Below are 11,647 nucleotides of genomic sequence, written 5' to 3' on the forward strand. Positions count from 1 at the left end.
AATGAAATGAAACTTATAATTATAATGAAATAAAATTAATACATTAAAATTAGGAAGAAAAAGATAACTAATTAAAAAAATGCAAATGTAATTAATAAATGAGGTTATTAATGTATCAATGGACTAAAATTATATTTTGATCTTACTCATGGTTTTAGTCTAAAAGTCATATTTGCCAAGGATTAGAATGAAGTTTTCTATTTCATTTAACTTCATTGACAAGCTTTATTGACAAGTACTTATTTATTAAGGTTCTCTAACTTCAAGTGCATTAGTATGAAAAAAAAGGGATAATGCTAGGAAGACCAATTTTTTTAAACTAAATGATGTGTCACCAATAAGAAACAAGCATGTTAATTTAACACTTAATTAATAATCCAGTCATTCTACAACCACATCATTTGGTTTGCAAATATGGTTTAAAAATTTTGGTTACCCTAACATTATCCAAATTTGTACTTAGGTACTCATTTTCTAATTCAACTCCGTCATAGCACAATGTTGTCCGCTTTGGGCCCTGACCACGCCTTCATGGTTTTGTTTTTGGGAACTCACACGAGAACTTCCCAGTGGGTCACCTATCATGGGATTGCTTTCGCACGAACTCACTTAACTTCGGAGTTCCGATGGAATTCAAAGCAGTGAGTTCCCAAAATGCCTCGTGCTAGGTAAAGATGAGAATATACATATAAGACTTACAAGATTCATTCCCCTAGGCGATGTGGGATGTTACAATCCACCCCCTTAGGGGCCCGACGTCCTCGTCGGCACACTTCCGGCCAGGGATTGGCTCTGATACCAAATTGTCATATCCCGGCCCGGGCCCCTACCACATCCCCGGCTTGACTCTGCCGTAACACGATATTGTCCGCTTTGAGCCCGGACCACGCCCTCACGGTTTTGTTTCTGGGAACTCACACGAGAACTTCTTAGTGCGTCACCCATCATGGGATTGCTCTCGCACGAACTCGCTTAACTTCGGAGTTCCGATGGAATCCAAAGCCAGTGAGTTCTCAAAAGGGCTCGTGCTATGTAGAGATGGGAATATACATATAAGGCTTACAAGATCCACTCCCCTAGGCGATGTGGGATGTTACAATCCACACCCCTTAGGGGCTCGACGTCCTCGTCGGCACACTTCCGACCAAGGATTGGCTCTGATACCAAATTGTCACATCTCGGCCCGGGCTCGACTCCGTCGTAGCACGATATTGCCTGTTTTGGGTCCTGACCACTCCCTCACGGTTTTGTTTCTGAGAACTCACACAAGAACTTCCTAGTGGGTCACCCATCATAGGATTGCTCTTGCACAAACTCGCTTAACTTCGGAGTTCCGATGGAATCCAAAGCCAGTGAGTTCCCAAAAGGCCTTGTGCTAGGTAGATATGGGAATATACATATAAGGCTTACATGATCCAGTCTCCTGGGCGATGTGGAATGTTATAATCCACACCCCTTAGGGGCCCGACGTCCTCGTCGGCACACTTCAGACCAGAGATTGGCTCTGATACCAAATTCTCACATCCCGGCCTAGGCTCGACTTTGTCGTAGCACTATATTGTCTATTTTGGGTCCTGACCACGCCTTCACAGTTTTGTTTCTGGGAACTCACACAAGAACTTCCCAGTGGGTCACCCATCATGGGATTGCTCTCGCACGAACTCGCTTAACTTCGAAGTTCCAATGGAATCCAAAGCTAGTGAGTTCCCAAAAGGCCTCATGCTAGGTAGAGATGAGAATATACATTTAAGACTTACAAGATTCATTCCCATGGACGATGTGAGATGTTACAATCCACCCCCCTTAGGGACCCGACGTCCTTGTCGGCACACTTTCGACCAGAGATTGGCTCTGATACCAAATTGTCACATCCTGGCCTGGAGCCCCACCACATCCCGGGCTCGACTCCCCACCGTGGCACGATATTGTTTGCTTTGGGCCCCGACCACACCCTCATGGTTTTGTTTCTAGGAACTCACACGAGAACTTCTTAGTGGGTCACTCATCCTGGGAATGCTCTCGCGCGAACTCGCTTAACTTCGGAGTTCCTACAAAACCCGAAGCCAATGAGCTCCTAAAAAGCCTCGTGTTAGGTAGAGATGAGAATATATATATATATATATATATATATATATATATATATATATATATATATATATATATATAAGGCTTATAAGATCCACTCCCTTAGGCGATGTGGGATGTTACAATGTGCTAGGTAGAGATCAGAATATACATATAAGGCTTACATGATCCACTCCTCTGGGCGATGTGAGATGTTACAGCTAGGGAGACCAAATTTTTTAAACAAAATGACGTGTCACCAATAAGAAACAAGCATGTTAATTTAACACTTAATTAATAATCCAGTCATTCTATAACCACATCATTTGGTTTGCAAATATACTTTAAAAATTTTGGTTAACCTAGCATTACCCAAAAAAAATTACTTAGGTACTCATTTTCTAATTTGGCTCAATTAAAAAAAAATGTCACATGTTTTTTGGTTTTAGAGCATAAGAAAAATTAATTAAGATGTCTATTATTTTTTTAAAGTAGTAAAACATGTGTTAAAATATCATTGGATCAAAATTAAGATGAGAGAGTAGCTACTAGTAAATACTTAAGTATTATCTTAAAAAAAATAATTACTTGAAGTACTTAAAACAACAATAAAGTTAGATTATCGAGATCAAAAGTGTAACCTAGCCAAACATGTTTGTCAACGCTTGCACAATGATCTCATAATGCCACCCTTAGAGACTTAGGGCGATGGTGCTTATAATCTAGGGAACTTTAATGAAAAGTACTCGGTACTGTTCACTTTAACGAAAAACCACATTTTTACACAAAAAAATCAATCCTGGTACTATTCACTTTACCCTTTATTTTGTCCTTATCATTAAAACTCAAAGTTTTCAAGCCATTTTCATTAGTTTTCCTTATAATCTATCATTTGTCACGTTTTTTTAATTTTTACGAGTTATCTCATAATTACTTTGAGATACTGTCATCTTAACGTTTTTGTTTTGTGTAAATCATTCTCTTAAAAACAGCGATTGTCATCGCTATGTATCAAGTTCAAAGGGAGGAATGCATGTGAAACAAATTGTAAGTTTGATTAGACGCATTGAGTACTGATTAGGGCAATGATTAGGCAGAAAATAAAGTTTATGGTTCTAGAAAAAAAGGTTGATTTGTAAAAGTTTGGAATTAGGGGTGTGGGTTGGCGGGACGTTATCTACATTCTTATTTGGCAGGCCGTCCAGTCGTCCACCCAATCACCGTTTCGTCGGTGCCCTTCTCTCGCTACCAACCAACGCAACACTAATAATAATTTCCTAACCCCCTCTTTGTCCACCCTTCGCTATCTCTTTAATTACCCTTTTACCCCTTTGCCCCTCGCCCTGTTTCGTTATCTATCCCACCTGCACGGCACTCGGAATTTCTGTTCGGATGACGGGATTACCCTTTTTATTGTTCATTTTTTTTTCAACGTTCATGTGTGAGAAATAAAAATACATGCATAGGTTCAGACTTGAAATGTAATTTAACATAGTTTTAATGAGGTTGGCATTTGGGGATAATGATTTTCTCGGTTAATTCATGCGTCTTGCTATACTCCGAATAAGGCAAAGAATATGTACCAACCATATGCAAGATCCTCATTCCAATTAATTAGGCGTCTGTTCTTGATTTTGTGTGGAGCCCATTTTTGTTCTAATTCCTTAACGTGTCAATAAGTAATAAGATCACATGAAAATAGGAGTGACTTCTTTCATTCATATTCTTGTAAGAATATGAGTATGAAAGTAATTGTTATAGCTGATTGATTCAAATTGGTGCAGAAAAGTCTTAAGAAAGTAATATTATTTTGTCCTAATTACATGGAAGTAGACTTAGTATGTCAACTGGTTTTTACTGCTTATAATTTGATAAGGAAACTATTTTGGCGTTCAATATGGATTCTAATAAGGGAATCATGTGGATTAATCGTCTTTATTAATAGTGGTCACTGCTAGTATAGAAAAGATAACGCTTATTATTGGACTTGGACCTATTGTAAAGTTGAGCATATTGTTTATGCAAAAGAGGAGAAGCTTACTATTAAAGTCGGCTATGACTTCATTTTTTCGATTTTCAAAATGTCAGATTTATTTGTTACAATTCCATGTTACTAAACAAGAGTTGCTCAAAAACTAGATGAAGGATTGGCTTTGGTACGTCCACTGGTATTGGAGACTGTGGTGTCGCGAATTCACCAGATGTATTATCGCTTGAAATGGATAACTTGATCGTTAGTTATCTCTCTAGCATCCCTAATTGTTTCGACAAAGAAAGAAAAAAAAAAACCCCAAAATCAAAAGGACAAAGAAGGAAGGATGTTTCTTGCAGTCAAAGTTTAAAAGGAAGGCTTTACCCTTCCTAATAAGGGTTTTACCTTAATTAACCAACACATATCATATGACTCTCACTTTGTTTTCCACCACATAGGGCTTCAGCAACCTTTAGAACAAATATTTACCCAAAAGAAGAAATTTTTTAGAAGAAAACCCTTTTCTGCTTTCACCCACAAGCAAGCATGATTGGATTTGGAGACATCATCAACTCATGACCCCAGACAAAAAATTATTAAGGGGCATATTGGTCAACTCATCGCATCTCAAATATAATGTCAACCAACCAAGGTACCAATCACAAATGTTCAAAGGGTAAAACTGGAATTATAACCCTAAACCAAAGTACACACATAAGTATTGCTCTCTCTCTAAGGAGACTAGTCACTCCCCCTTCATCAGCCCTACCACAGTACCACCACCAGTCTCACCACCACCCCTCTCTTCTTAAAAACCAAAAAACCAAAAAACCAAAAAAACAAAACCAAACAAACAAAACAAAAGGTGGTAGATGCATGAGACACAAATACAATTACACACACTCTCTCTCTCTCTTCCTTCGCTCACCACCCTCCCTTCCTTTAAAATCCCAATCCTTTTTCTTTTCCTTTTCCAGGGAATTTAATTAAATTTACAACTGCCTCTAATTCTCCGCTGCCTCTCTCCCAGCTCCAAGAACCGCCACCTTTCTGCCTCCTCAGGTAAAAAGGAGCTGCCTTTCTCTTTCCCAATGGCTACTTTCGTCTTTTTGTCTAATGGGTTGCGTTTTCATGGCGTGTTGACTGTGTTTGTGGCCGTGGACTTTTTGGGTTGACGAGGTTGGAGCCAAAGGAGGGCTTTTTTTTCGTTTGGGGTTTTTGTGTTGCTCTTGATTTGGTGTGTGTGTGTGTGTGTGTGTTGTGTGTTTGTTTTTGAATTTTGGTTTTTGGGTTTTGTTTTTCTGGTGATGAAACTTCCATGAAAGGTGGTAGGTTGGTGGGTTGACTTAGCTTTCAAAGGTCAGACATTTGGAATTTTTATCAATTTTTTTTGTGGTTTTCTTGGATTTTTTTCGATTTTAATCCATCCTGCATGATAGATGGTTCGGTTTTCTGTTTGCAAGATAAATATGACTGAGTTTGTTGTTGTCACCTTGCGCCAATTACTGCAATTCTGAAAAAAAAAAAAAAAAAAAAAAAAGATGCCTGAATGAGAGATGTTGAAGTCAAGTGATTGGATGAATTTTGCTTGTCTCTGTTGATTTCGATGTGTTCTAATTCGACTTGAGACTGTTTTCGGTTGTACAAGCACAATTGTTTGTCTTCTCACTTTATTCAAGGCACATAAGGTGTTTAAGTAAATCTCAGGGGAAGTTCATATGTATCTTTTATGATTGGAGTTTTGAGTTCCTTATGGCTTTGTTGGAATAATCTTTTGTTGTAGCAATAGAAATCGAAAATATAATCTTAGATCATGTGACCACTTGGTGGTGTTTTATCCTTGATCACTTGTAAATAGTATTGTAGTAGTTTCTTCAGAAGTGCCTTGACCTTCATTCACATTGCATATGAATTTCGATGACGTAGTTAAGAAATGTATGTGCTGAAGTTTTTCATCCTTTAATGTGGTTCTCTATAGTTAGTGGCATTGTGTTTTGATTTACTTGTTCTCACGTTATTATGTTTTTTGTTGACATTTTAATTGTTAAGTCGTACCCCGTTTGAAATTGTAACCTTACTTTTCATTGTAATATGTCTACTTGATTTGTCCAAGGAATGGGTGATGCATGAAAAAGGCTGCCAAGTGAGTGTTGTGCTTCGATAATCAAGTTGAAATCAACCATGGTGAGCTTAAGAAGGCGCAGACTGTTGGGATTGGGACTATGCTGTGGTAATAATCAGTGGAAATGTGCTATACAACATATGATTGATTGTTTTTATTGAATAGCATGTATTGTTCTTCTACTCTTAGCAATTCACATGCTAATCCTCTTTGAGTTTTAAGTTGTGTCGTAACCTTTCAGCGCTTTGTGATACATTTTCAGTTTGATGACTTTTTTTATGCTTAAACGAATTATTCACCAATTTTTGTCTTTGCAGAGATACCTCCGGTTCTAGATCCACTTCCTAGGGTTGTCAACAATGGAACCACTCCTCAAAATTTCACCCGTGCGAATCCTGTCAGTGTGCATCCCATGCCTGCAAATGATGCATATCAACCAGATGGGGTAAGAGTAGATTGTCGATCAGTCTATATCATTAAATTACGTACATTAGATGGGCAACTGTTTTCTTTGAAGGTTTTATTAGCTTGTTTAGGACACTCGTGAGGCAGGATTTTTATGTTTTCTGTTAACCTATATGTATGTATGGTAAGAGAAAATTTCCGTATATGCTTTAGAACAAAAATCCGTAGGCTGCATGTCTCGATAGCGTAGCGTAAGCTGAGCAGGGTACCCATAGCAAAATGGTAAGATGGAAATGATCACCATATAAGACCTAAAAAACCGTTTTCATTATAACAATATTTCTTTTAGGGAATTGTTATTGGCACTACAAAATTCTCATTGTGCGCTCCAAACTTTCTATATTTCAAAAGAAAACTACAGTTCCCTTCTTTTAATGCAAGAAAAGGATTTTCACAAGCAATAAACCATTTGAGATGTTGGTGCCCCTAGGCCTGGTTTTGTCACCAAGTATGCTCTTAATTACTAGTTGCTTGATCAAGAAGGCTAAAAAGCAGCATTTTCTTCTATAATATTTATTTTAATGAATTGGTTCAGCCAAAAAACGAAAAATATATGCCATAAGTAGAAACTCGAAAGCTCTATCTGGGAGATTTCACTAGAGTTCTGGATTCCTTTCAATAATTTCTTGGCTTCTTGGCTTCATTCTATCTGATGCTTTATTTATTACCAGAATACCATTGTGAAAGCAGAATTTCGGTCCTCAACTGCATCGGGTTGTAGCTTATCCAAAGAGCAGCACGATGTGGCAGGTTTGTTGTGTATATTAAATTTGCTATCATTTCTAATTATATATTACGGATTAGAATGCTGGATATCATGGACTTTGGACGCACAAATTTGCGAACTCATCCTTTTGAAACTTGTATTTTCTGTCTTTACATTATGAGCTACTTTGTGGTTGTCTTTGCGATTTCATTTCTCAGAGAAGATGCGAGTTTTTGATTTTGCAGTTATTTTCAACTTTTGGTATATATGCCAATAGAAATATCTTGGCACACAGCATATTCTTGAATCTCGATAATGGAAGTTTTAAAGAACGTATACGTTTATCCATTACAATTAGCTTGAGAGGGTATGCCAGTGTTACAGGTTGATCGTTTCTAAAACATAATATGCTATTTGCAGGGCCACCAATCAAACGCAGAAAGCGACATCGCAGAAAGCATGCTCAGAACCAGGAACCATGTCTGATGAGAGGTGTCTATTTCAAGAATATGAAGTGGCAGGCAGCAATAAAAGTTGATAAGAAACAAATCCACTTGGGCACTGTTGGTTCACAAGAAGAGGCTGCTCATTTGTACGACAGGTACTATTGCGTTTTTGTCACTACGAACACTACTTATTGGATGAGCACTATGAGTAAAGATCAGCATATACTAGATCTTTAGTTGTGCATAATTTTGAAAACCATAAACCATTGCAGTTTTCTTTTGTCTACCGAGTACCGAGTGCCTTCTCTTATTAGTGGTTCTTTATCATGTTATTAACAATACCTTCAAATAAAACAATCTTAGTCTTCATTGTTGCTTCACTGGTTTTTTTCATCCGCATTCTTCAGACAGGGTCATCAGATAAGACATGCCACCCTAAATGTTCATTCCAGCCAGTGGTTACCCGTGTCCTTTTTTATGTTATTTCTGGTTTTTTATTTTTATTTATTTTTTTGAAAATCTAAAGGCCTGTAGTGTCTGCATTGCCAACATGATATAGTGATTAGTGCCAATCCCCCGACGTTCAAAAACATGAAACTTGATAAGCCAAAAAGGAAAATGGGTGGTAGCCTTTGTGTGTCAAATGCAATAAATTATAGCACATATAAACTTTGTTAGTTTTGTTATTTGTGTTCAGGGCTGCTTTCATGTGTGGGAGGGAACCAAATTTCGAGCTTTCTGAGGAGGAGAAGAAAGAACTCAGGAAATTCAAGTGGGATGAATTCTTGGCCATGACTCGTCATGCAATTACCAACAAAAGTATGTTTTCCTCTTCTCGTCTCACATTCCCCAGACATTACGTGTCTCCGGTCTGTAATTGTTTGCTTTCGTGAAATATTTCAGAGCACCGGAGAAGGTCAGGGGCAGAGTCAGAGAAGAGGTCCGAGAGTCCTCAATTGGAAGACGCAAACTGGGAGGATGAAAAAGAAGTGAATGTCCTCTCAGCTTCAGAAGATGCAGAGCAAGACATGTTAGACTCTTGAACACAAACGTTCAAGGGCAATGCTTAGTTTCCTCCTTTCTAACAGTTAAGCGGTTAGCTGATAGACCTCCCATTTTTTGGTGTATACAGGCTCATATTAGGGCAAATGGTGGATTTCATGGTCTTTTAATAAGGCAAATGCCCCAAATAATTATTAGTTCCAGATTAGGAGCGTCATAGTTGTTAATCGCTTCGATCAGATAAGCTGCTTCGAAGCAATAATTTGCAGTGGAAATTGAAACCTTTAACTTATTAATGCTTGGGAATCTTTAGTTCCAAGAAGTATAATCTGTAGAGTAATCTGTTTATAGTTTCTTGATTAGCTGATATACTGTGATCATATGCTAAATTTGAATGAAATACTGCTATCAAATAGCAGTGGCCCTAACTTAAACAATGCTTGTTTTAATACTTCACATTGGTGGAAGAAATGGATAAGAATTAACACTTCTTAAAGCTCTGAGAAATGATTTTCATACTCCTTTTTTCCCGCGCACCCTTGTATATCTTGGTTACTTGATTCGTCCTTGATTTATACAATTCAAAAGGTTAGAAATATACATTGGTGTGCAAAGGAAAAGAAGTGTGCGGAAATCACTTTCATATTAGGAATGGCTAAGTTAATTCACATCTATTTTTGTTTGAACATAACGATGATTACCACATGGTTTAAAGTGAGGCGATTGATATAAACATCCAACTCCTTGTTTAAACAATTGACAAATCCTTAACTGAGCGAATCCGATAATTCCATGATTTGAGTGATGGTTGATCGGGAAACACATTCTTAACCCTCGAATCTGATTTTTGCATCCTATATAGTTGCCATGTACTCTTTCATAATACAAAAATAAAAATAATAAGTGCATAATGACGATTTTAGAGCGCTTGAAACAATTTGTAGATATGCTTTTCCATGTATAAAAAAGTTTTCTTTTTCATCTTTGAGCCATAAGAGAAAAAGAAGGGTCAAATATGAAAAAGAAATAGATAGCCCGAGTCCAATTTTATAATATGGTTACTATCCGAATACCCGACCTAAAACCCGATTCCGGATGAGGCGCAACCCGATTCGACCTCATGGCCCGATGGGCGATGGCTGCACCGAAAAACCGCCTCCCATAACAAAACGACTCCGAAATTCTCGCGTTGAAGGCTGAAGAGAGCTCAGGCGAAGAGCAAAAGCAAATTTCACAGCTTTCATTACAATCATGGCTTCCGACGATCCCAAAGCCGTAGAAGCAGAGCCGCCGCCGTCGTCTTGGAAGGAGCGCATCGTCTTTCCCACTCTCCTAGCTGGGATTCTCGGTGGAGGAGCTGGGTTGGTCTCCAAGCATCGAAAAGTCGTGGGTCTCCCGACCAGTTGCGCCACCTATGCTGCCAATTTCGCCATTGTTACGGCTTGTTACTGCGGTAAATTTCATTTCTTTCTTTTGAAATTTTGATCTCCAGCTTCGGGTTTATGTACCCATTTGGTTTGATTGCGTGGTGTTTGTTAAAATGCCTGAGAGGGAATGTTGGATGGAGAGGGAGTGGTGGAATTGTAATGGGTTTGTTTGGATTTGGCAGGGGCTCGTGAATATGTGGGAGTAACTCGAAAAACTGGACCTAATGATCTGGTGAACTCTGCAATTGCTGGGTTTGGCACTGGTGTTATTCTTGGGCGTCTTCAGGGTAAGAATTCCTTCAGTCTGTGTCTACCTGTACGTGTTTGCAAAGTAGAGGAAGAAATTGTGTTTACTTTGGTGTAATCAGATTGTATTCAGTGATAGGGAATCACTGAAATTTACATTGCCTTTCGACCTCTCGGCTCGTGGCTTGGACTTGTGTCATTCATTTGTAGTGGATTGGGGGGTCTATATGATCTAACCTGATGTAATCTGGGAGCGCAGTAATATGTTTTGGCTGTTAGGAATGATTACTTTGTCCTGTAAAATATGTCATGAGTTCAGTTTAATGATTTCTAGGGAGAAATGCGAGCTCAATTGATGAGCTATAAGTTTTGTAGTCTCGCTTAAGATGAACTGGAAAATTTCTGATTCGAATGTAGCTCGGATATTCCTTAGCCAGGAGTCTGGACTTGGTTCCAGAAGTAGAGAATCCATCCACTGCCAGCTTTAAGCAGGACATCACTGGTCGAGAGAGAGACATGCTCGTTTAAGGTCTTGAGTTATTGGGTGGGGCTATCTGTATTGGTCAAGCAATTACTGTATACTCACAGTAGTTTGACTCTCGGAACTAAGTCTCTCGAACCTCCTGAATCACCAGCACAGACGTCTTGACTCGCAAGCTGCATCTCTAAAATTAAAGTTGCTAGCATATTTGTTAATTGTCTGCTTTATAGTTCGTACTACTTTGAAATCCTCCCTCCTGCCATACGTGGTTTAACTGTTCTGTTCATTGGTTTATAGGGGGTCGAATTGGTGCTGTCCGCTACTCAATCATCTTTACTCTTGTTGGGACAACTGTGGATTATGCTACGATTAGACTAAGACCTGTGTTAAAGAGCTACAAAAAATCTATGCTTGGGAGTAATGACGGGTCACAGAAGAATGACGGTTGGTTGAAAATGCCCGACTGGTCTCCTATCAAAGTACTTGACGAGGAAGCGCTCGCTGCAAAACATGCTCGCGAACAAAAGATGTACGCACAGAGGGCAGCACTTGGTAACCTAAGCAAAAAAGAGTCCTAAAATTTTGTTACATGTATCTTAAACTTTCTTATATGTCAATAATAACGTTTCAGGGCATGCCTCTCAAATTTTGGTTGCGTTTGTCATCGTGTCCCCCATTTTAAGGATGCATTGCTAAGGTCTTTTCAAATATATTGA

General features: G+C 38.6%; 2 protein-coding genes across 3 annotated transcripts; both read left to right on the top strand.

Moving 5' to 3' along the window:
- Positions 1–4,791: 4,791 nt before the first annotated feature.
- On the top strand, positions 4,792–9,105 carry LOC126624793 (ethylene-responsive transcription factor-like protein At4g13040). 2 transcript variants are annotated; one of them, XM_050293901.1, is made up of 7 exons: positions 4,792–5,098; positions 6,150–6,266; positions 6,476–6,603; positions 7,295–7,373; positions 7,750–7,930; positions 8,473–8,594; positions 8,679–9,105. In XM_050293901.1, exons 2-7 carry the CDS (start codon positions 6,218–6,220, stop codon positions 8,816–8,818), a joined length of 699 nt encoding a protein of 232 aa, XP_050149858.1. In that variant the 5' UTR covers positions 4,792–5,098; positions 6,150–6,217; the 3' UTR covers positions 8,819–9,105. The 2 variants fall into 2 exon arrangements, with proteins under 2 accessions (XP_050149858.1, XP_050149859.1); XM_050293902.1 differs by lacking the exon at positions 4,792–5,098 and adding an exon at positions 5,152–5,395.
- Positions 9,106–9,898: 793 nt separating this feature from the next.
- Positions 9,899–11,577, top strand: LOC126623372 (uncharacterized). The gene is made up of 3 exons (XM_050292256.1): positions 9,899–10,230; positions 10,387–10,491; positions 11,229–11,577. Exons 1-3 carry the CDS (start codon positions 10,029–10,031, stop codon positions 11,507–11,509), a joined length of 588 nt encoding a protein of 195 aa, XP_050148213.1. The 5' UTR covers positions 9,899–10,028; the 3' UTR covers positions 11,510–11,577.
- The last annotated feature ends 70 nt before the right edge of the window (positions 11,578–11,647 follow it).

Source organism: Malus sylvestris, chromosome 5 (assembly GCF_916048215.2).
Source record: "Malus sylvestris chromosome 5, drMalSylv7.2, whole genome shotgun sequence".
Lineage (NCBI taxonomy): Eukaryota > Viridiplantae > Streptophyta > Magnoliopsida > Rosales > Rosaceae > Malus > Malus sylvestris.